Below are 23,426 nucleotides of genomic sequence, written 5' to 3' on the forward strand. Positions count from 1 at the left end.
TTCTTCTTTTTTAAATCCCTAGCATCTCTTTTACTCTATCACATAGCAGACCTTGAATAAATGTTTTAGTGAGTTAAATTTAAAGATGTTGTACTAAAAAAAAAATAACCGAACTAAAGGTGAGATGTGCAGATTCTTGTCTCTCTTCATGCTGTTTGGAGGGGATGAGGGGCGTGAAGTTTTAAGGAATTTGTATGTTTAAAAAGGTAGAGTTTGGGGGCGTGCCTGGGTGGCTCAGCCAGTTAAGTGTCTGCCTTCAGCTCAGGTCAGGGATCTAGCCCCTGTTCAGCCTCCCTGCGTAGCAAGGAGTCATCTTTTCTCTCTGCCCCTCCCCTGCTCATTCTCTCTCTCTGTCTTTCTCTCTCTCTCTTTGTCGCTCTCAAATAAGTAAGAAAAAGGTAGAGTTAGGAAGTAGCAGGTAAGTAGGAATAGTCAGCATAGGGCCAGGCTTGCAGGTAGACTTTCTGTGGTATGTGCCTTATTTCTCTTCCTCAGACTCTCATTCTGATGTAGTTTTACCCCATATTGCCTGAAATTATATTAGTTCTGGATCTCTTTAGGTTAAAAGGCAAGCAACATCTTTAAAAATGCTGTGGACTTCTCTGTTCTAAGGGCTAGCAGGGTAATTCAGACCAGCTAGTAGATTCGGAGCTAGAAGTTCAGAGCAATTCCAGTAAAATAGGACACAAGACAAAGAAACATTTGCTTGAACTTATCAAAGCCCCAGGAAGATCGAGGGCAGATAATCAAGGATATAAGTCTGGCTTTTAGAAACCTTTCACTGGGTATGTTTTCTAAATCTGGAGAGGACAGTGGAGAGGCTGAACTTTGGGGGACAGAAGTTGAAATTTGTAACCTGTCTATACGGACTGTTCCCCATCTCCAGTCTTTGCTTGGGGGAGGGGTGTTGATGGGTATGAATACGGGAGTAAAAGTGAACCAGAATTTCAGAGGTTCTCACAGATAGTGTGTGTCCGCATCTAATTGTTTTAAGAGGTGATCTTGGATTGTTAGTAATAGAACTTCTGGGAAAAGCTGATGCATATCCTTTGTGGAAGAAGGTAAGGTCATTTTGGGCCTTGCATTATTTTTGTAAGCTGTGATAAGTACAGTGTCTGGCACCCAGTAGAAAATAACCCAAATCATAAGAAGATAGGATGACATTAGCAAAAATCTGAAGAAACAACAAAATAATAAAAATAAATCCACAGGGGCTCTAGGTATTAGAATTATCAGACTTAGATTTTATAAGAGCTATGCTTATTACGTAGAAGGAGACAAAAGTTAAGTTAGAGAAATACGGCAGGGAAATAGGAGCTGTAAAAGAAGAATTGAACTGGAAAAATTCCTTAACTGGAATGAACAGGTTTACCAGAAGATCATAGAAGCATTGGAAGATAGCTCGGAAGAAAATACTCAGCGTGGAGAGGCAGAGGGATAGAAAAACTGCGAAAAATTAAAGTGAGAAAAGTCTAATGTATGTAGTCGGAGTTTTAGAAGAAGAGAGACTGGCACAGAAGCAGTGTTTGAAAGGAGTGCATCTGAGAACTTGAATAGCAAAAGCAGTCAAGTCAGAGGTTTGTGAAGCTGAATTGTAAAACAGAAGTCATTCCTAGGCACATCATAGTAAAACTTTTGAAAACTAACGTTGAAGAAATCGTAAAAGCAGTGAATGAGGGAAAAGATTACCTTTAGAGGAGCCATAGTCAGGACTCACTAGCTCATTTTTCAGACGCATGACGGAAGAAAACAGGAGACAAACTAAAGGGTCTTTAAGGTGTTGGAAGAACATAACTGTCCAAGTAGAATTCAGTACCCGTCAAGAAGAAGGTAATTTCAGATGAGGACAAAAATGAGAGACTACATTACCAGAAGATGTTCACTAAAGGCAGTGCTTAAAGGTATTTTTTAGGAAGGAGAAACATGATCTTCTTTGGAAAACTGAAGATGAGAAAGTAATAAAGAGCAATGAAAATGGTAATTGTGTGGGTAAATAGAAATGCACATTATTTGTACAGGATGATAATCTGTTGAGTTAAAAATGCACACAAAATTTAGAAAAACAATGGTATATAAACTGAATTAGAATAAATGGTGTTAAATAGTCTGGGGTCCTTGCATTATATGGGAAAGGGGTAAAAAAGTACAAAATAACATTAGTGTTGGACAATTCGGTGATGCATGTCTAGCATAAACATGTAACTTTCAGGCTAATAGGAAAAATAAAAGAAAAAGCATGCTCATTTCTGTCTGTGTCCCTGATACCCCCTCCCCACAAAGAAAAAAAAACCGAAAAGGAACATAGAGGAGGATTGACCTGTAGAAAGCACTAGGCTCAGTGTTCCAGTTAAAATTCAAGGATTACAAGATTGGTGAAGAAACAGACTCATCGAGATGCTGTTTAAAGTAGTCCTGTTTAAAATACAAGGATAACAAAAGATTGAAAGTAATAGGTTCAAGAAAGATACACTTTGAAAAACAAAAAATTTTTGCCTATTTGAAGATCTATAGGCTAAATGGCATAAGGTATTTCTAGAGATTACCATTTCGTAATAGTATTGGTAAAAGGCTACAATAATTTAAAATTTGTATATATCAAATAACAGTGTATAATAAAGGCAAAATAGAACTACAAGGAGAAATAGACGTAATTATGGAAGAATTTGCATTTTTTTGGAGCACCTATGGAATATTTAGAAAAATTGACCATATGCTATAGTATAAACTCTGAACAAACAATGCATGATTAATATTCCTGCACAGTATGTGTTCTGATTATAATGTAGAAGTTAGAAATCAATGACAGATGATTAGGAAATTCATGTTTGAAATGAGGAAAACATTTAAATATTAAATAACAATTATTTGATTTGAATGATAAGGGAAATACTACATTATCAAAACTTCGGGTTGCAGCTAAAGCCAGTTTAGAGGAATACTTAATGCTTTAAAAGTATATAAGGAAAGAATAAGGTGCAGTAAGCTAAGCATCCATTTCAGAAAGCTGAAAAAAGATACATTAAACCCAGTAGAAATAGAAGGAAGGAAATAATAAAGTTCAAGAAAGATACACTTTGAAAAACAAAAAATTTTTAGAGTAGAAATCATTGGAGACAAGAAACCACAAAAGGAAGAGAATCATTGTATCTGGTGGGTCTCATGGCATTATAATAACTGATGATGATTGGGTTACTTCATTCTCTAGTAGGTTAGTCTGAGCTGCTTTAAATGGGAATAATAGGGTTCTAAGAGAGTAAATGCTCCTAACATTGAGATTTAGGCTTTTCACACGAATGTCATTCTTCCTACTATGTTTTACTGGAAAAGCAAGTCACAGTGCTAGCCCAGACTCCAGGGTTGAAATGAGCTACAAGTTTACACTGCAGAGGCATAGATGTCTCTAGGGGTGAAAGAATAATGGCCATTTTTAAAGTCATTCTACCCCTGTTTGCAAAAAACAAAAGTCATTTTTTGAAAAGACTGGAAGGCTTGATAAAGAACAAGGAAAACATAGATAACCAGTCAAGAATGAAACAGGAGACAGCACTACAGATTCTGTAGATACTGAGAAGAAGATTAGATCTAAGCCTACATCAACAAATTTGAAAGTTTAAACTAATATGGACGTATTTCTAGGTAAATACAGGTTACCAAAATTGACATGAAAGGCTGGAAAAACTGAATTAAAGAACTGAATCCATAATTAAAAACCTTGCACAGAGAAAAACTCTAGGCCCAGGTTGTTTCACCACTGATTTCTATTCAATATTTGAGGAAGAAATCATGTGTCTTCTACAAAGCCCATCGGGAGAGTAGAAAAAGAGGGAATGTACCTCAGCACGTTTTGAGGCCAGAATAACTTTGATGCCAAAACCGAAGAAGCATATTATGAGAAGGGGGGGATTACAAGCCAATTCCATTTATGAATGTAAATTTTAAAAAATCCTCAAAGTGCTAGCAAACTGAATTAACTTATGAAAAGGATGATGCATCAAGATTAACTCGAGTTTATTTTAGGAAAGTAAGGTTGTTTAACATTCGATAATTGTAATCTACTGCACTAAGAATTAAAGAGAAATATTATGGTTGTCTCAATAGATGGTAAACAAATGTGATAAATTTAAATGTCCACTCATGGTTCAAAAAGAAAAAAAAAACCTTTAGCAAACTGAGAAATAGAAGGAAGTTTCCTTGATCTGGTAAAGTTATACCTACAAAAAACCTACAGATAGCTTTGAACTTTATGGTCAACTGTTGAAAACTTAATTTTGAAATCTGGAACAAGTGAAGGATGATAGGCTCTTCTTTGACTTTGAACTTGAGATGTATTGGCTAGTGTCATATGGTTGGGAAGGAGAAAGGATATATGACAGTCATTATATGCAGGCGATAGGTTTATTTACCTAAAGAGTAAAAAAGTACCTGCAGAAACAGACTGCAGATTTTAAGGTTTAATACAGAACATTCAGTTACATGTTCATATACAAGAAACAAAAATTAATTAAAAAATCTATATAATAGCAAAAATGAACCCCCAAATATCTAGGAATAAGTCTAACAAAAATGAGTAAAGTCACAATAAAAAAGCCCTATGTATATTCTTGATAGAGATTAAAGAAGACCCGACCAACTAAAGAAATTATACTTTGCTCTTGGTTTTGAAGCCTCTGTTGTAATATTTCAAATTAAAATTACCACCAGTATTATTTCGGAAATTGGTTTTAAAATCTGTACAGAAACAAAAGGAATGAGTAGCTGAGACATTCTTGAGTCAGAGCAAGGTAGAATAACTTGGAATACTGCCTATTAAGATTTATTATAAAGTTATAATAATTAACACAGTGTGATATTAAAGTAAGAATAAGCAAATAGATTGATGTAATAAAATAGAGAATTCAGAAATAGACCCAAGTATATATAGGTGTTATTTATGACAATGATGGCACCATAGAGTAATTGGAAAATAATAGTCTTTTTTTTTTTTTTAAGATTTTATTTGTTTATTTGACAGAGAGCACAAGTAGGCAGAGAGAGAGAGAGGAGGGAGCAGGCTCCCTGCTGAGCAGAGAGCCCAACATGGGGCTCAATCCCAGGACCCTGGGATCATGACCCGAGCTGAAGGCAGAGGCTTTAACCCACTGAGCCACCCAGGTGCCCTGGAAAAGAATAGTCTTTCCAATAAAATATGCTAGGACAATTGGGTGTCCATGTGAGAGAAAGAGAAAAAGCTGTACTATCACAGACATTAATTCGTGGTATACTGTGGACATAAATGTCAAAGAATAGTAATGCTTCTAAAAGTTAATACAGAGGGATATCTTGATCTTGGGATGGGGAATGATCTCATTAACCATGAAGAGAAGACCGATAACTTGAGATGCATTAAAATTAATTCAGTCTAATTAAATTCAGTTTACAACACCATTAAAGAACTAGGAGGCAATGGGTACCCGGGTGGCTCAGTCCGTAAAGCATCTGCCATCAGCTTGGGTCAAGTCTCTGGGTCCTGGGATTGGGCTCCCCCTGCCCCACCCCCGATCCGGTTCTCTGATCAACAGGGAGTCTACTTCTTTCTCTCTCTCCCTCTCTATGCATATACTCTCTTTCTCTCAAATAAATAAATATATAATCCTAAAGCAACAACAGCTAAAAACCAACAACCAGAAAGTTAGGAGGCAAGCCACAGGGTGGGAAAAAGTATTTGGTACACATGGAACCACAAAGTAGAAATCAATTAAGAGGGATGCCTGGGTGGCTCAGTTGATAAAGTGTCTGCCTTCAACTTATGTCATGATCCCAGGGTCCCAGGATCAAGTCACACACCAGGCTCGTTGCTCCACAGGGAGATTGCTATTCCCTCTGCCTGGTAGTCCTCCTGTTTGCTTGCTCTCTCTCTTTCTGACAAATAAATAAAATCTTTAAAAAAAAAAATCAGTTAAGAAAACACAATAGAAAAATAGAAACTTCACATGTGCTTCAAGAGAAGTATAGATCTGAGTAAGCATTAAACTTGAAAAAAATGATGAACTTCATTAGTAATCAGGAGAATGCTAATTCAGATATTGAGCGAGTGTGTCAGGACGGCTCAAGTAAAAAACATTGTTAAGAAGGGCTGGAGAAGAAATGGATCGAAACAAATTCTTACCCTCTTCTTTGGGGACCCTAATATGCATACAGCCATTTTAGAAAATATTTCAGCATTATATACAAAGTAGTTCTTTTTGGATATTATCTTCTTTACCAACAGTCTTTTACTCAAGGAACTGTGCCCTGTTTATTTTGTATTGTCTCTTTCTTGTTATCCTTCTTAAGTCTTTGGTGAAACTGCTTTGTCCATTTGTATTTAAGTCTGAAGCATGGAACATTGGAATTCTGAACTTATATATTCATGGATGGGGCTCCCCCGCTGCAAGCTTCAGTTTGAGGTGAACAGCTTTGAGAAAGTAGCCATGTGCTCTTTATGGAGACAAAGACTCAAGCCTGTTATCTGCAAGTCAGATCCCTGTTTGTTGGTTTTCTTTTTTATTTTATTTTCAGCATAACAGTATTCATTATTTTTTCACCACACCCAGTGCTCCATGCAATCCGTGCCCTCTATAATACCCACCACCTGGTACCATTTCCACCTTTTCTTTCTGTGATTGTCAAGTTTTTCTGGGGTTCTCTAGGGCAAATTTGCTATGGACCATATCGCATTACATGGACATACTAAGTTGTGTGGGTATTTGATTGAGGGCCTGAGGTTTCCTAAAGTGAATTTGTAGTGGACTTGGTAGGCTATTGATTATCCACTATATGTGCCAGACCATGTATTGAACCTTTTATATGTATTATTCTGTATCTACACTCACTCCTCAGTACAACTCTGCTAGATAGTATCATCTCCATTGTATAATTGAGGCTTATTTGATGTGACTTTCAAATTCCTAATTATTATTCAGTATTGGAGCTTGGATATCAGTTGGAATCTGTGTGCTTTAAGAGTTTTTTTTTAAACATTTAATTTAACATTTAAATTTACATTTAATTAAACATTTAATTTTTTTAAATTAAATTTTTTTAAACATTTAATAATAGTTTAGTTCTTGAGTTTATTCAAATTGGAGATGTAGAAAAGGGATTCTGGGTTGGAAGCACATTCATTGTTAAAAATGGATAATGGCAGGGATTTGGGTTGGTTAAAGAGGTGGATAAAGTACTATATGCCAAGGAACGAGGAAAGGATAAGGGGTTTTATTTGAATATAAAGGCAAATTTCAGAATTGGGGATCTTGTAGAGCTTGATCAGGTGTGTATATGATCAGTCTATGAGGTTGGTGTGGACAGAGTTGTATCAAAATCCCCTGAGGAAAAATCCCTTGAGGAAAGGGTGCTTTCTTCCAGTTATCCTTCTTTGATTTGTCTGTCACTTACGAGATGTGGCAGTATTGGTGAGCAGTTTAGTGAGGGGAATGTGAAAAGCTGTTGGGAATACAGAAGGTTGGAGAAATGCCTTAGCTTCTGGAGCCAGCGAATGCTGGCATGTTGTTTTTACGTGATGATATACTAATAGTAGGATCAAATGCAAGAACAAGGTAGGAAGCTGTAAACATCGAATCGGTACCTGCTTGAATAACTGAATTAAAAACCACCATGGCTTTTTTGTGGGATTGATGGATAATACTCACTTTCGTGTATTTTGTGCAGTTGACCTGGAATGAGGGAACTTTACAGTATTCAGAGTCAGTTTGTGCTTCCCATTGGCCTTTATACTAGAAGTTTCTGTTGAGGGATGGCAGTTATTTATATATACAGTTACTCTTATCACTGTCCTACTCATGGAAAGAATTAAGGTTCCTTGCAAAACTAGTAGCATAAGTTAAAGTTAGAAATGGAAAAAAAGGAAGAAAAATAAGGTACCGACATAAAATTGTATAAATAATATATTCTCAAGACTGAAATACTTAGTGGAATCCAGATTTGGCCATTGGTGTTATGGAAGTCAACGGAAAACTACTATTCCTTCTGAATAATTGCTTTAGAGAAAGTATATTCTTGTTATGTAAATGAGACAGGAAGTTTTCCCAAGGATCTCTGTAAAAAATGGAAGTACTTATTTAACATAATGAACAATTTCTTGTATGCTGCTGACATTCCAGAGTTTTGTGGAAAGGATTTGTATTGGGAGGCGTCTAAGATTTTGTCAGACTCTTTAATATACTGGTTTATTCTGTTCAGATTACATGTTGTTGGCCAGTTCAGTATAGTACCTGTTTTATGTAGATACTGATGTTCGTAATTCATATTTTGTGTTAATACATACGAAACTTCATGCTGAACAATGAGCTCTTGTAATTATGTCCTCAGACTGGGCTACAAATTCATACGTACTCTAAGATTTATTAAAAAAACAGTTTACTTGACAAAGTAAAAATACTTTTTAACATAATTTTAAGAGCTATAAATTCAAGCAAGTGAATAATTATAGTGACTTTTTTTTTCTAGTTTAATTTTGTTGGGAGAATCCTTGGACCCAGAGGACTTACTGCTAAACAGCTTGAAGCAGAAACAGGATGTAAAATAATGGTCCGAGGCAAAGGCTCCATGAGGGATAAAAAGAAGGTAAGTCCTTGAACATGAGAGGAAGTCTTGATGTGAATAGCTTACTTACAATTTTGCATTCTAATAATAAAACATCCCGATCTTTTGTACGTAAAGCACTATACATTACTTCATATCTGAAACTTTTGAACCTTTTTAAGGTGTTGTCATGATTTTTTCTTTTGATTTCAGTTTTCATTTAGCCAACTAAGGTATCACCCAGTCCATCATGTTAACTTATTTTGGTATTTACAGTTGAGATGGTGCCAGTTTGGAAACTAGTCACACTATAACATTGTATACATAAAGGTATGTCATTAAAAGTTTTAAAAATGTAAAATGTTTCTGTTGATGAAATTTTAAATGAAAGTAATCAAATGAATAGCTTTGGCTGTGTGTTGGATTACTGGGAGAGCTATTAAACAGGAAAAGAAAGCTCTAACTAGCCATATGATACTTATCTTGGATTTCACCAACATTTTGTGTTGATTGTGTATTTATTAGATATTTTACTTTATATTGTTCCTGTTTTCTCTTTTTAATTTCTCCTGCCACTTACTGCTCTGCTACTTTAATTAATGAATACCCAACTATCTACTTTAAATACTGTTTTTTTTAAAAGATTTTGTTTATTTTTTTGACAGAGAAAGAAAGATCACAAATAGGCAGAGAGGCAGGCAGATTGAGGATGGGGTGGGCGGTGGGGGGACAGGACCCCTGCTTAGCAGAGAGCCCAGGATCCTGGGATCATGACCTGAACCTAAAGCAGAGGCTAAACCCTCTGAGCCACCCAGCCGCCCTTTAAATGCTATTCTTAGGAAGGTTTTATATGCTGGTTTCCTCTTCTCTAGTGATACTGTTAGGCAGGATACTTTTTGAATGTGTATCTGTGTAAAATGGTGTTCGACTGATTTTTTTTTTTTTAAGGTTATTTAAAAAAAAAATCCACGTATAAATGAAATCACATGGTATTTATCTTTGACTGATTTCACTTAGAGAAAATCCTCTAGGTCCATTTAACCCTGAAACTAATGTAACACTGTATGAGAATTATACTTCAGTTTAAAAGAAGAAAACCTAGGTTTGATTGCCAAATATAAAACGTACTGTCAGGGAGGGTATTATTTTTTAAAATACAATGCCTTGAGAAGGCTATCAAGTAATAAACCTGTGGTTAGCTTATGTCGGGAGTGTGCGCATTGAATCACTTTGTGGAGTTTATGGAACAAACATCAGGTCTTCAGAGGAGTCTGATTTTCGGATGTGCTGCTTTTCTGACCTGCCACCTCATTGCATTCACGTTCTCCGCCCGCCTGAGTGGATTACAGTCATTTTCTCAGCTTGCAGACAGATAATGACTTTGCAGTTAAAACATTGGGTATGTGTGGGGAGGGGGTATCCCCAATAATAATGATGATCTTTAAATCTTTTTAAAATCTGTTCTTGTCAGCTGAGTTTAAATATATTTTGAGGCAAGTATGTGAGTTCTCCTTCAGCAACTTTAAATATTGTATTTAAAACATTTATTATTAGAATCTTAAAATATTTAACCCATTTTCTGAACCAGCTAAGTGGCAGTCTTACATTGGCATGCAGTTTGGTTCCCCTCTTTGCTCTCTCCCCTCTTCTGGTTGTATTGGCATTAAGCAATGCTAATTTAAGAGCCATAGAAAAATGAAATCGATAGTGGATGGACAAATAAATCTTAACCTTAAGATTAGTGTATCCGTCAGTTAAACAATTACTCTATAAATCCATGAAAAAACGTGTTTTCCCCTCTCCTCAGCCACTGTTAATTCTGTAGTAGTGCTCCCCCCCTTACTCACACACTCCTAGACACCAAGGATTAGAGCTTAGAATTTGTGTAGTAAGACATACATGAAGTTTTTGTTTTTGTTTTTGATTGGGGTTGAAATTTTTATCCTGAAGAACATACTCTGCTGTCTTTGACAGAAGAACCAAATAGTTAAGACAGTGAGCTTTGTGACCACATTGTTTAGGTTTGAATCTTGGTTCGGTCACTTAGCCGCTTTGTGATGGACAAGTTACTTAATCTCCTGCTGTATAAAAATAGGAGTAGTAAAGGTGCTTGTGAGGATTAAATTAGAATAGTACTTTGGATCATAGTAAGTGATCAGTTAATATTAATGATTATTCCTAATAAATTTTATCTTTAGGGGCTCTTGGGTGGCTCAGTTGGTTAAGCAACTGCCTTCGGCTCAGGTCATGATTCCGGAGTCCCAGGATTAAGTCCAGCATCAGGCTTCCAGCTCCGCCCAGAGTCTGCTTCTGCTTCTCCCTCTGACCGACGCTCTCTCTTACTTGCTCTCTCTGTCAAATAAATAAATAAAATTGTTAAAAAAAATTTTTTAGCTTTACACTGTCATGGTAGTGACCCGTATTCCCAGGTGGGGGGTCTGTTCTTAGACCCCCAGTGGAAGCCTGAAAATGCAGATAGTACTGAACCCTGTATGTACTATGCATTTTCCTGCATAAGTTTAATTTATAAATGAGGCACAGTAAGAGATAACAGCAATAATTAGTAATAGAACAATATATGTGTAATAAGTTATGAGACTGTGGTCTCTCTCTCTGATGATATCTTTTAGATTGTACTCACCCTTATGACGATATCAGAGGGTAAAAGGCCTACATGATGAGATGACGTGAGATGAATGATACTGTGATAGTAGGCTGCTGTTGACTTGATGAGTTGGGAGGAGGATCATCTGCTTCCTGACTTGGGATGACCATGGAATAACTAAAATTGCAGAAAGCAAAGCTGCAGATAAGGGCGGACGACTGTAACTGGATAGTTGGTGCCTTTTTTTTTTTTTTTTAAGATTTTATTTATTTATTTGACAGAGAGAGATCACAAGTAGGCAGAGAGGCAGAAAGAGGAGGGAGCAAGCTCCCTGCTGAGCAGAGAGCCCCAAGCCGGGTTCGATCCCAGGACCATGAGATCATGACCTGAGCGGGAGGCAAAGGCTTTAACCCACTGAGCCACCCAGGCTCTCCTACTTAGTGCATTTTATGTTTAAACTCTTACGTTGCATCAAGGTTGGGGGGACTGCTACTGTTTTTTTAAGTTTTGGAAAGGAGAATACTTCGTTCTTTTGTGATCTTTGAATACCCCATATTCTCATTGCTTTTCTGTTTTTCTCTGGTGGTTGGTGCATCTATATTCTGTCTTGTCCACTTTGTTCTTAACCACAATTAGAAACAGTTTACACTTCTTTTTATGTTTAATTTATACTGTTGGCTATCAAAATAAAACTTACAGAGTATACATAGTGCAAGAGTTAACAATAAAATAAGACACCAAAAAAATTTGGCCACAGATTATATTTTTAGTTTTATTAAAATGCTACAGATGAACATAATTTAGGCATATCAAATTAGTTTGAATGACTACCATTTGTTTGATATTATGGTATATGGAGTCTTTGAAGAATTTATGCACATATTTTTAACGCCAGGAGTGTCTTCTATAATTTTAATGTAAATCTATACATAAATAATTGTTAATAAGTCATTTTGGTTGATGCTGTAGTTACTTTATTCATTGAACTTTTGAAAATGTCAATGAAAGTAAAGTCAAGTGGAAAGTGCTATCATTTGTTACTTGACTATTATTTTGAGAAAAAACTCGACAAGCAGATTGGAGTAACAGGGAAGTATTGATGTGATACTTCTTTATACTAAGCTGATTTAGTGTTTTCACTAGTGTTTCAAAGGAAAAGCCAACTGGCTTTAAGCTTTTCTGCAAAGTTTTCAATTTTTGTAAAAGCTGAGAAAGCTAGAAAATCTTTAATTTACTGGTTGCCTAAAATAGGATGGAAAATGCGGTTTGCTGATCTGCATCCTTCATTAGCCTGGGAAACTCAGTGAAGGCGAAGCATGTCTGTTTGATGGAGCATTTCCCTGGTGTCTGATGAGTACCTGGCTTAGAGTAGGATCTGAAAAAAGAATAAATGTTTAGTTTAGGTAATGAATGAAAGGCATAGATGCCTCACACTATGTCTCCATAAAAAAGCTTATAAATATAGGAAATTATAAACCCTATGTGCTTTTAATTCTTTGGGCAAGATAAGCAGTACCATAGTATTCTAAGCTGCTGGTTTTAAGCAAGGGAGTGAATATGCCACCTTAATTTTTATTCTGTTGGGTTGGTATTCAGAGTTATTGATGGGGATAATAGCATTCGTTTTTGTATATAAGTACCCAGTAGAATGGTACTGGGTAAACTTCATGGAACCAAAGAGTAGGAGCTGTGGTCAGACCTTATGAGAGACTATGGCCAAAGCTTGGATGGCTTGTCTGTTCCAGCAAGTACTCACCTGGAGCAGGCCACGTAGCCTCTGTCTCTGATTAAGTATATGGTACCTTGGTGTCAGCAAGTGGAAACCAGTAGTTTTATGGACACTTCTTTTTAGAAGACTTATTTATTTGAGAGAGAGGGAGGGAGGAGTGTGGGGAAGGGGAGTGGGGGAGAGAGAGAGAGAAATTTAAGCAGACTCCAGAATGTGGAGCCAGATACAGGGCTCAGTCTCCTGACCGGGGCTCCATCTCCAGACCTGGAGATCAGACCTGAGCCAAAACTAAGAGTTGGATGGCCAACCAGCCGTGCCACCCGGATGTCTCTTTATGGATAGTTCTTTTGACTTGTATACTTTGTATTAAGTATTATTCTAGGTATTTTATGCACATTTGTTTAGGACTTGGTTTCAGGTGTACAATATAGTGATTCAGCAGTTCTGTAGATCATCTGTTGCTCATCACAACAAATGCATTCCCTAATCTCCTTTACCAGTTTAGCCCACTCCCCACCCCCCTCCTCTTTTTTATGTCTAAATGATATGCAGTTATGCATACCACATTTTATTTTATCCATTCATCAATCAGTGGACCCTTGGGCTGCTTCCATATCTTGGGTATTGTAAGTAATTGCTATAAACATAGGGGGGCATGTATCCCTTTGAATTAGTATTTTTGTATTGTTTGGGTAATACTCACAGGATGATTGCTGGATGGTAGGGCAGTTCTGTTTCTAACTTTTTGGGGGAACCTCCGTACTGTTTTCTACAGTGGCTGCAGCAGTGCAAGAGAGTTCCTTTTTCTCCATATCCTTGCCAACACCTGTTGTTTCTTGTGTTGTTAATTTTAGCCATTCTGACAGGTGTGAGGTGATCTGAGTTTTATTATTCCTATTTTGTAAGTGAAAAAAAACTGAGCCTCAGGAGGTTAAATAATGTGTTCAAAGGTCAATTGCCAAAAATAAGCAGTCCACATTCCACCTACAGCCTGTATTCTGTTCCATGGTGTACTACTTCCTAGTTAAGAAGCATTTCTGAGAGTGATAGCAACTTCAGAAATATCAGAACTTGAATATTGAGTAGTTTTAAACTTTGACTGTGAGGTCAACATGGATATATTTGGTGAAACTTCTCTAAAGTTTTTAGTTTTTTCCTCAGGGATAATATATTTTGAAGTTTTGATTTTGTGTCATTCCCAGGATTTTCACAAATCTTTGTAGGAAGAAATTAATCCTATTTTCTGATAAAAACCTATATAGTTGAGCCTAGAAATTCTAGAGAAATAATTTTTGGAAAAGGAAGTGGTTTTTGATAGCTTTTCCATTGATGTAGCAGAGGGCTACCGGGGCCAGGTGGAGAGCTCTGGGTAAGATGTCTGTGTGCTAGAGGAAGTGTATTCATCTTTCAAAAAACAGAGATGGCAGGCAGCTGGTTTCCAGTGTAGCAGATGAATACGTGTAAGTCATTAGAACAGAATACATAAATACTTGATAATATTTTGGAGTGATAGTTATTAAAGTGGTAAATGAAGTTCACCTTTGGGAGTTCTTTGTGAGTGGCGTTGTAGGGGACACTCTTGGGGATTTGTCTCTTCAGCATCCATTAGCTCTTCTCTGAGAGCTCCCCTGTCATAAATAAGTGGGGACTAAGTATCCATGCTTGTGTTTCTGCTTCCCACTTCCGCCCCCCGCCAAGCCAAAAATGTTGATGAGTGAAATGTCTATAGTTGATCAAAGCCAGGTTAGTTAAGTGTGGTATCTTCTGGACCTTTTCATTGAGATTTAGTAATTTTACTTAGAGTTCTTTGCTTGAAATCAAGGAATGTGCACTTATGGGATCAGATGGCCCTTCTAGGGCTGCTAATAACTATGGCCAGATGGTATTAACTGCTTTCACAATCTGTGCAATGTCTGATTTAGACCCTGCAATAACCTCAGAAAATAGTTTTACTCTTCCAACAGGATTGGAGGCTTAAAGAGGTGATGTAACCTGTCCTGTCCCCCATTTCTAACTGATGACTACAGTAGATACAAATGCATATCTCATTGAACATTCAAATTGAACTATGCAAATCAGTCTCCTCAGAATATGGGCTTTGAATTTAAAACCTGATCAATCTGTAATACATTTTTAATTTTATTTTTATGAGCATATACATTGTTTTGTGGAACTTGGTTTATGAAATGTTATTAGACATATTTTGTAATTGCAAACAGAATTTCATAACATTTCTACATTTTTTCATATACATTACAAATGTTTCTTAAGTATCTCTTAAATCCTGTCACTTCATTTCTTATGGTTAATATATATTTTAATTACTTAATATATATTTTTGGAGAAGTTTAAGAGTACAGATAGTCTGAAAAAAAATTAAAGGCACCACCTGCTCTGTTCACTCTACAGCCTATCCTTGTTAACAGTTCTTGCATGTCTTCTGATAGATTGTTTTTCATGCAGTTATATATATACATTCATATGTGTTATAGAAGACGGATAATGTTAGATATGATGCTTTATAATTAGCATTTTCTTCTGCAATTCTGTATCCTGTCCTGTTTCAGTTCACTAAATAATGGACCTTTATAATTCTAAGACACACACGGGATGCTTCAAGGCACCTATTGACAGCAATATGCAAGGACAAATTTTCTCGATTTTGGGGGGTTGCTTAGACTTTTATTCTTATCAAAGATGTCGCTCTTGTCTCGGCACTTTGAAAGTGAACAAATTAATACAGTTTTTTTGGGTTGACATCCTAAAGTGGTTATGATGGACAGCGACATAACATCAAGAACAAGCATGGTTCAGACAACCTTGTAATGATCTTGTTTTATACTTAGCTTTCTGTCATCCTTTAGCATAGGTACATTTTATTCTTTTAAACTTTTCATATAGCTTTTTTTTTAAAAAAATTTATTATGTTCAGTTAGCCAACATAGAGTACATCATTAGTTTTTGATGCGGTATTCGATGATTCACCAGTTGTGATAATACCCAGCACTCATCACATCACGTGCCCTCCTTAATACCCATGATGGCTAATTGTAAACATCACTAATCCGTTAGTGAGCATCAGCATTGCTGGTCTCCTTCGAGGTGCCCTTACTCCTCTGCACCTCTCACTCCCTCTTTTGCATGCCGTATGATTTGGGGAGCACATTCTGGACATAATATCCTGTGTAAAGATTTTATTACGCTTTTCTAAAATAACAGGGCTCTTTAATGCTATCATGCTTTTTTATCACCCCAGATTTTCTTTGTTATCCTATATCTAGTCAGTGTTCCTCGCTCTCCTCTTGTCTCATAAATGTGTCTTTAAAATACTTTGTTTGAATGACATCCAAGTGAGGGCCATATACACTGCAGTTAACTGATAAGATTGCTTAAGCCATTCCATCCTTCAGATCCATTTCTCCTTCTACATTTTTATTTGTCAAGGGACTGAGTTATTTATCCTAAATAATTACTGTGGATTTTGCTGATTGCATGGTGGCATTTAACACTGATCTCTGTCCTCCATATTTTTGGGTAAGTGAGAAAGATTTAATCAGATTCAGATCTCCTGCTCTCCCTTCTTCATTTCCTTTCTTCTTTTTGAAAGTGTATTTCACAAGTAGTGTGGTGATGGTGGGTTTTTTAGGCCTTTTATTTCAGTAGGAATTGTGAAATGGTTATATCCTATTTGCTCATTAATATTAACTAGATACACTTTTTTTTAAATTTTTTATTTTTTTATAAACATATATTTTTATCCCCTGGGGTACAGGTCTGTGAAACACCAGGTTTACACACTTCACAGCACTCACCAAAGCACATACCCTCCCCAATGTCCATAATAGATTCACTTTTTATAGGAAAGGCTAGATGAATGCTCAGTTCTTTATTTACTAGTTTAAAAATAGTTGGTTCCTAGGAATCCTTCGAAGGTAAAGAATAGGGTTTTTTTGTTTCCTTTTTAAAAATCAGTATGAATGCATGTTAACTATTTTGATGTTTCAGTTCATTGCAGTTTTTCAGTGATCATGCTGTTTGACCATTGGGGGCTTCCTCAAGTTCACTTCTAAGTGCTTCTAAGTGTTCACTTCTAAGTGCTTCTGACACTGCCTCAGTGGTTGGGGCTAGTAACTTTTCTTTCTAGTGTGGTATGATAGTCCAGTGTCATCTTAAAAAATTTTCAGGCTTGGAGTCATCCATTTCTTTAATAAGGAATCCTAGTTACTTTTAGTGAAAAATACTAAGTAGAGATTGCATTCTGGACTTAGGTGACACTCATTATTTGTAGACCTTTTCAGGACAGAGCTAGGAGATACATACGTACATACATACATACACACACTCACACATTCAGGAATATAGGTGTGTATACAAGTCCATTCTCATTCAAAATCAGGGCTACAGTGTTTTATTTAATTGATCCTATAAATCTGTTTTCTTCCCCACTGAAAACTTCTGCTTCCTAAAGACAAAATAAGGATTCATTGGCTTTATTCTAAGATATATAGAAGTCTCAGAATAACAGTACAAACACTACTGTCAACAACATAGTAAGTGAAAACAATTTTTCCACAGTTCCTATTGTTTTTAGGTTGTATCCTACTAGAGACTGAAATTTTGTCTTTTAAAACTCTCAATAATTTCTGAGTGTATAATAGGTACATCATTATGGGGGTACACATTTAAGCTCATTTGTACTTGGTCTTCTAAGTTTAATAGTTGCTTCAGTTATTTTTCTGTTACTTGTAAAATAGTTATGTAGTTCAAATCTATAAGTAGTCAAATCTGTAAGTAGTAGGGAATTTTCAGAGACTCTCGCTCTTAGCCCTGTTGCCTGTATGTATTCCTGCTCCTTGCTATTCAGGTAAATTTTTTATATTTGTTTCCAGTTTATCCTTACATTTCTTTTTTGACATAACAGTTACATAAGTGTGACAATTGTGTATGCCTGTGTGTGTAATTTCTCACTTTTTGTAGGTGGCTATGTACACATTACACTTTGTTGCACCTTACTTTTATTTAACAGTATATTGTTGAGATCACTTTGTGGGGATATATTGAGACAGCTCTTTTAATAGCTTACCATATTCCATTGTGTGGATATACTGTAAGTTATCCCAAATTTCCCCTATTAATGGACATTTAGATTGTCTCTAAGCTTTTTTTTTTTTTTTAAAGATTGATTTAATTTTTAAAACACTTTTTTTAAGGTTTTATTTGACAGAGAGAGGGAGAACACAAGCAGAGGGAGTGGGAGAGAGAGAAGCAGGTTCCCTGAGCAAGGCTTTCTGAGCAGGGAGCCTGATGTGGGGCTCAATCCCAAGACCCTGGGATCATGACCTGAGCCAAAGGCAGATGCTTAACTGACTGAGCCACCTGTAGCTCCTGTTTGTTTATTTTAGAGAGCCAGCATGCAAGCATGAGTTGGGGAAGGGGCAGAGGGAGATGGAGAGAGAATACTCAGGCAGACTCCTTACTGAGCAAGGAGCCCGACAGAGCGCTTTGTCCCAGGACTCTGATAGCATGATCTGAAGTGAAATCGAGTATTGGCTGCTTACCTGACTGACCCACCCAGGCTGCTCTGCTTCTAGGCTTTTGCTGTTACACATAGGGAGAATGCTACATTGAATACCTTTTTACATATATTTTTACATGACCTTGTTAATTTATCTTCAGGATAGAGTTCTAGAAGTGGTGTCCCATAATTTTGCTAGCTAGTCCTGAATTTCTCTCTCTCTAGGGGTGGTTCTCATTTTGCATTACCACCAACAATGTATGAGAGTTCCACTTTCCTAAAAGATTGACCAGCAGTCTTAAACTTTTTTATTTTATACAGGAGATTGAACATCTGATAAAGGCACTTTTAAAAGTCATTCTTTCAAGTTTATTCCTGTGTGTGTGTGTGTGTGTATAGAAGGTCATTACTGTTAGGAGCAGTGCAACCGTCTCTGGTTTCCAGTTAGTCATTTCTTTGAAATATATTTCTTATGTTCCCATCCAGCCCATTTATAAATAATTATTAGACATAGTTGAAATAGTGTTATTGGTCTTTAGGTGCATTATTGGTCTTTAGGTGCATTATAATTGTAACAAACTTCTGTTTGTGCCTAAGAAATTAATTGCTATTTAAAATGTTTTCTAGAGGAAAAGTGCTGTGATCTTTCTGTTAGTTTATATGGCCTTTTTCAGCTAGGGTTCCTCTTCTGAACCACAGAACATAAAAATTCTCAGTTTTACCTAGAGTGATTCATAACAAGTATCATTATAGATGTGTAGGAGAGAAGCTAATTATGTATAATTTATGCCTTGGGCCCAGCATTAAGACTTGATTCTCTTGTGAGTCCTTAGTTGGGAAAGGCTATTTATTCCCTGCAAGGAATGTTTTTTTTTGTTCTACTTTATATCCCTTCCTTACTCTCCCCACTCACCCCACCCCCTCTTCCTGGTACCTTTGACTTGATGCATTCGAAAATAGGAACTTTTACAGATTCTCTTTATCTTATAAATCTTATAAATTGAATACATATGAAGTTTCATAAATATGATTTGAATAATAGTATTTATCTGTGAAAACAGATTACTTGCTTTAGAAGAATGATTATGAAAATTACAGTATTGTGTAATCTGGTTTGGAAGGAACCTTATTAAAGCCATGAAGTCTCACCACCGTGTGATACTTTATTCCTATATTGCAAATGATTGTTACTCAACTTTTGTTACCTCCTTTCATAGTTAATTCAGTGCCTTCTCAGGCAGCAGATATTTTTCAGTGCTTTTGATTTTTGTCCTCAAGGAGCTTTCATCCATGGGAGACTGATGTATTGACAGTGAATTAATGCGCAGTGTGCTAAATGCTCCTTTAGATGTTATTCCTTGTGCTGTGGGAAGTCGAGGAGGTGTGTAAGGAGTTCTGTTGTAGATTGAAGGTTTTAGGAAAAGGTAGAGAGAATCAGACTACAGCAGGAATTTACAAGACAGTTGAGAGGAATAGTATTCTGGATACCACCTGTAGGATCAGCCTGTGTACACTTGGCCTGTTTCAGTGGAAGCTCTGAGGTATGACGGGGAAGGCAGCATAGATACTGGAGGCAAGACTGAGATCTGAGTATGTAAGGACTTAAATAAACATTTTTTTTTTAAAATTTTGAAAGCAGTGCATTTGTGCTCTTATTTTTAAGATATGAAGTTTTATGTTAATTGTTCTAAAAAAGATAGCTAGGCAGTGATAGGTGGAAGGGAGAAGTGTCCTAAGGCCAGAGACAAATGACCAAGTTTGTTAGAAAGTTCTTCCTTGTGTTGAGATAGAATCAGTATCTTTGGAACTTAGATCCTCTGATCTTAAATCTGTTTTGAATTCAAAACAAATATAATCTCTTAAACCTTGGAGCCTTTGACATAATTATGTGGTAGTACTTATGTCTTAAAAGTATGTTTTTGTAGCTATAAACTAAATCCCTAGTAGCTGTAGTCTTTTTTTTTTTTTTTTTTAATGTTATGAGATTTGGTCTTGAATTCAACCTTGAAATGATTGATAGGTTTCTTTTTAAAAAGAAAGGAATGCTTGCCTTCTGAAGAGTTAAATTAGTGCTCTTCAAATAATCTGCTGGGAAGACCATTACAGAACAATTCTAATCCATTGTAGGCCAATCCTTTTGTAAACTATAATGAAATTATCAGATAAATAGAATTTGAAAAAGACAAATTCAGTCCTGTTTAAGACATTTTTTTATCAATAGATAAAATTATCCAGTTGGAATGCTATAAAGCTTTCTAAACATACTTGATTTCTATACTTGCAGGCTATATCTCTCAGCAGTACCAGTTTAAATACCAGTTTATGACTTGATCTCCTGGTTCACAGAACTGTAAACTAGATTCATGGTGTCTTCTCCCTCTCTACTTGGTTCTCCTCACTCTCTCAGCTTCTCTGTGTGTGTTTTTAAAATAAAATTCATTTTGGAATACTGACTTCATAGTTTTGTTTCTGATTACATGTTTATTATGCGCTCAAGTGGCTTAGCCTTATTTTAAGATAGAAAAGTATAAAGCAATGTATTAAAAATTAAATGTTTATTTCAAATTGGATAGTATCTCAAGACACTATTACAGAATAGATCTGCTGTTGTGCCACCTTAGTTGTTAAGGAAGATTGGGAGGATATGAAATAAAAATTCTATTCATTTAAGGTACAGTTATTAAAATTGGTGAGGCACTCTTTGAGGAGTAAAAGATGGATCCAATGAAAATAAACCTTTGTTTTCATTAGGAAAGTAACACATTAAGTAACCTGTAAAACTTAAGCTAATTACTTGCCATAGATCTAATACCAAGATGAGTTAATTGTCCATGTCTAATGAAATGAGATATGAGTTTCATTGAAAAGGGAGAGTCCATTTTATCACTAGATGCTGTTAATGAGCCTTTTAAAATTGTCTTGATTGGATTGCAGTCAACTTAGTTAAAGAATATTTGAGCACCTCATAGTTATGTTGTATATAACAGATTTTCTTTTGAGAGGATTCAGTCTGTGTTGACAGAATTAGTAGGGGACTTTTGCTTATGTGTATATCATATTGCATCAGTTGATTTTCTTTTTCAAAATCCTTTATAACAAACTGGAAAATTTTTTTCTCTCATATTAACAACAGATTATAGGCAGTTTCATAAGCCTAGTGACCCATCCTGTTCTGTGTTGCTAGTTTTATTTTTTTGTTTAACTCCAGTTGTGAATGATGAGTCACAGAAATTATACTGTTAGTCTCTTGATTTTTTTTAATTTTTAATTTTTTATAAACATATATTTTTATCCCCAGGGATACAGGTCTGTGAATCACCAGGTTTACATACTTCACACACCAAAGCACATACCCTCCCCAATGTCCATAATCCCACCCCCTTCTCCCAACCCCCCTCCCCCCAGCAACCCTCAGTTTGTTTTGTGAGATTAAGAGTCACTTATGGTTTGTCTCCCTCCCAGTTCCATCTTGTTTCATTGATTCTTCTTCTATAGTCTCTTGATTTTAAAACAGGTTAACTTTTATGTATAATTGTTAACTCTTTTGCTTTTAAAGGTAGGTGTAATTGTTTTGTGAGGTTTATGTATTAATTTATTTATTTTAAATTGTCATGCCAGGTCAGTATCACAGCCTGTGGGCCCGAAAAATTAAAGCTGAATCTAGATTATTGAAATGATTTATATTTTGTGATTTGTTACTTAGAAAGTAAATAGAGATTATAGCATATAAGCATATTTTATAAAGGTATTAATAATTTTTAACAAGTTTTTGCTGTATTCAAATATCTATAAAGTATTGCACATATAGAGGACTGATCATTTCATATTGAAAATATTTTTAAGAATGTGATATTAAGAAAGTTTTGTGTAATTTCATCTTTCTAACTAATAAGATTAATTTCTGACAAGTAACTTGTGTTCATTTAAATTAATGAGATTCTGGAATGTTAAGAAACAAGTAATTGGAAAGTATTCTTGAATATGTATAATATGATCAAGCTGTTGCATCAGAGTGTTTTAAGAAATTTAAAATTTACAAAAGGTCACGACTTTAAGGCACAAGTAGTAAAAGCAAATGCTTAAGTTTATCTATTGTAAAATAAATTTTTATCCCTTGATTATGAAAGCCTTTCATGTTTAGTATGGCAACTGATAGACACTTTTTTAAACGCCGTAATCTTTTCCATTTGGAGGCAGGTTTTACATGTATATGTTGATGTGTATTTTGAGACCATATGTTTTTGTAAACTAATATATTTTACTTTAGATTATTATATCTATTGGGACGCCTGGGTGGCTCAGTGGGTTAAGCCTCTGCCTTTGGCTCAGGTCATGATCTCAGGGTCCTGGGATCAAGCCCCACGTTGGGCTCTCAGCCCCACACCTCACTCTCTCTCTGCCTGCTTCGCTGCCTACCTGCTTCTCTGCCTACTTGTGATATCTCTCGTTCTGTCAAATAAGTAAAAATCTTTAAAAATAGTTTTATATCTGTCTGTGCCTATAAAAACTCATGTACATGTTAAAAATGAATTGTTTTTTTACTATAAAAATGTTGTGAAAAACATCTGCACATATTATTAGGATGAATTTATAGAAGTATAATTGGTTGGTTGAAAATGTATTACCAAAATTGCCTTTTAAAGCTACTATTTGAAGTTATAAGCACTCTTAACAGCAAAGGGAAGTGCTTGTATAAAGAATCGTCTGTGAAATTGGGATACCAGTTTTTTGGGGGACAGAAATATACTCTGTATTGATTTGTATTTTTAGTGAGGTTAATGAGGTTAAATCTGTTACTATATATCTATTTGGACTTTAATACTTTTGTATTGCCTGTTATTGCTACCAACGCAAGCCACATTTTGTGTTTTTTGTTAATATCACTTTGAAAAAATACAAATTTCTATCTACAGAAAAGTTTGAGAGTGGTACAATGGATCCTGTATACCCCTTACCTAGATTTGCCAGAGTTATTAACATTTTGTACATCTTTGTGCATGTCTGTTCTCTTCCTGTGT

At 35.8% G+C, this 23,426-nt stretch overlaps 1 protein-coding gene across 7 annotated transcripts in view; it reads left to right on the top strand.

The window, feature by feature from the left end:
• The window catches only part of QKI (QKI, KH domain containing RNA binding), a 155,381-nt gene that overhangs the window by 52,105 nt on the left and 79,850 nt on the right, over positions 1 to 23,426 (top strand). For all 7 annotated transcript variants that reach the window (XR_014311800.1, XM_082730753.1, XM_082730756.1 and 4 more), the window contains exon 3: positions 8,485 to 8,601. Coding sequence is in view for 6 of the 7 variants with exons in the window: in XM_082730753.1 (XP_082586879.1) it covers positions 8,485 to 8,601 (117 nt within the window). In the remaining variant the exon portion in view is untranslated. The remainder of the gene's footprint in view (positions 1 to 8,484; positions 8,602 to 23,426) is intronic.

This window comes from Mustela nivalis (genome assembly GCF_964662115.1).
Source record: "Mustela nivalis genome assembly, chromosome: 5".
Taxonomy (NCBI): domain Eukaryota; kingdom Metazoa; phylum Chordata; class Mammalia; order Carnivora; family Mustelidae; genus Mustela; species Mustela nivalis.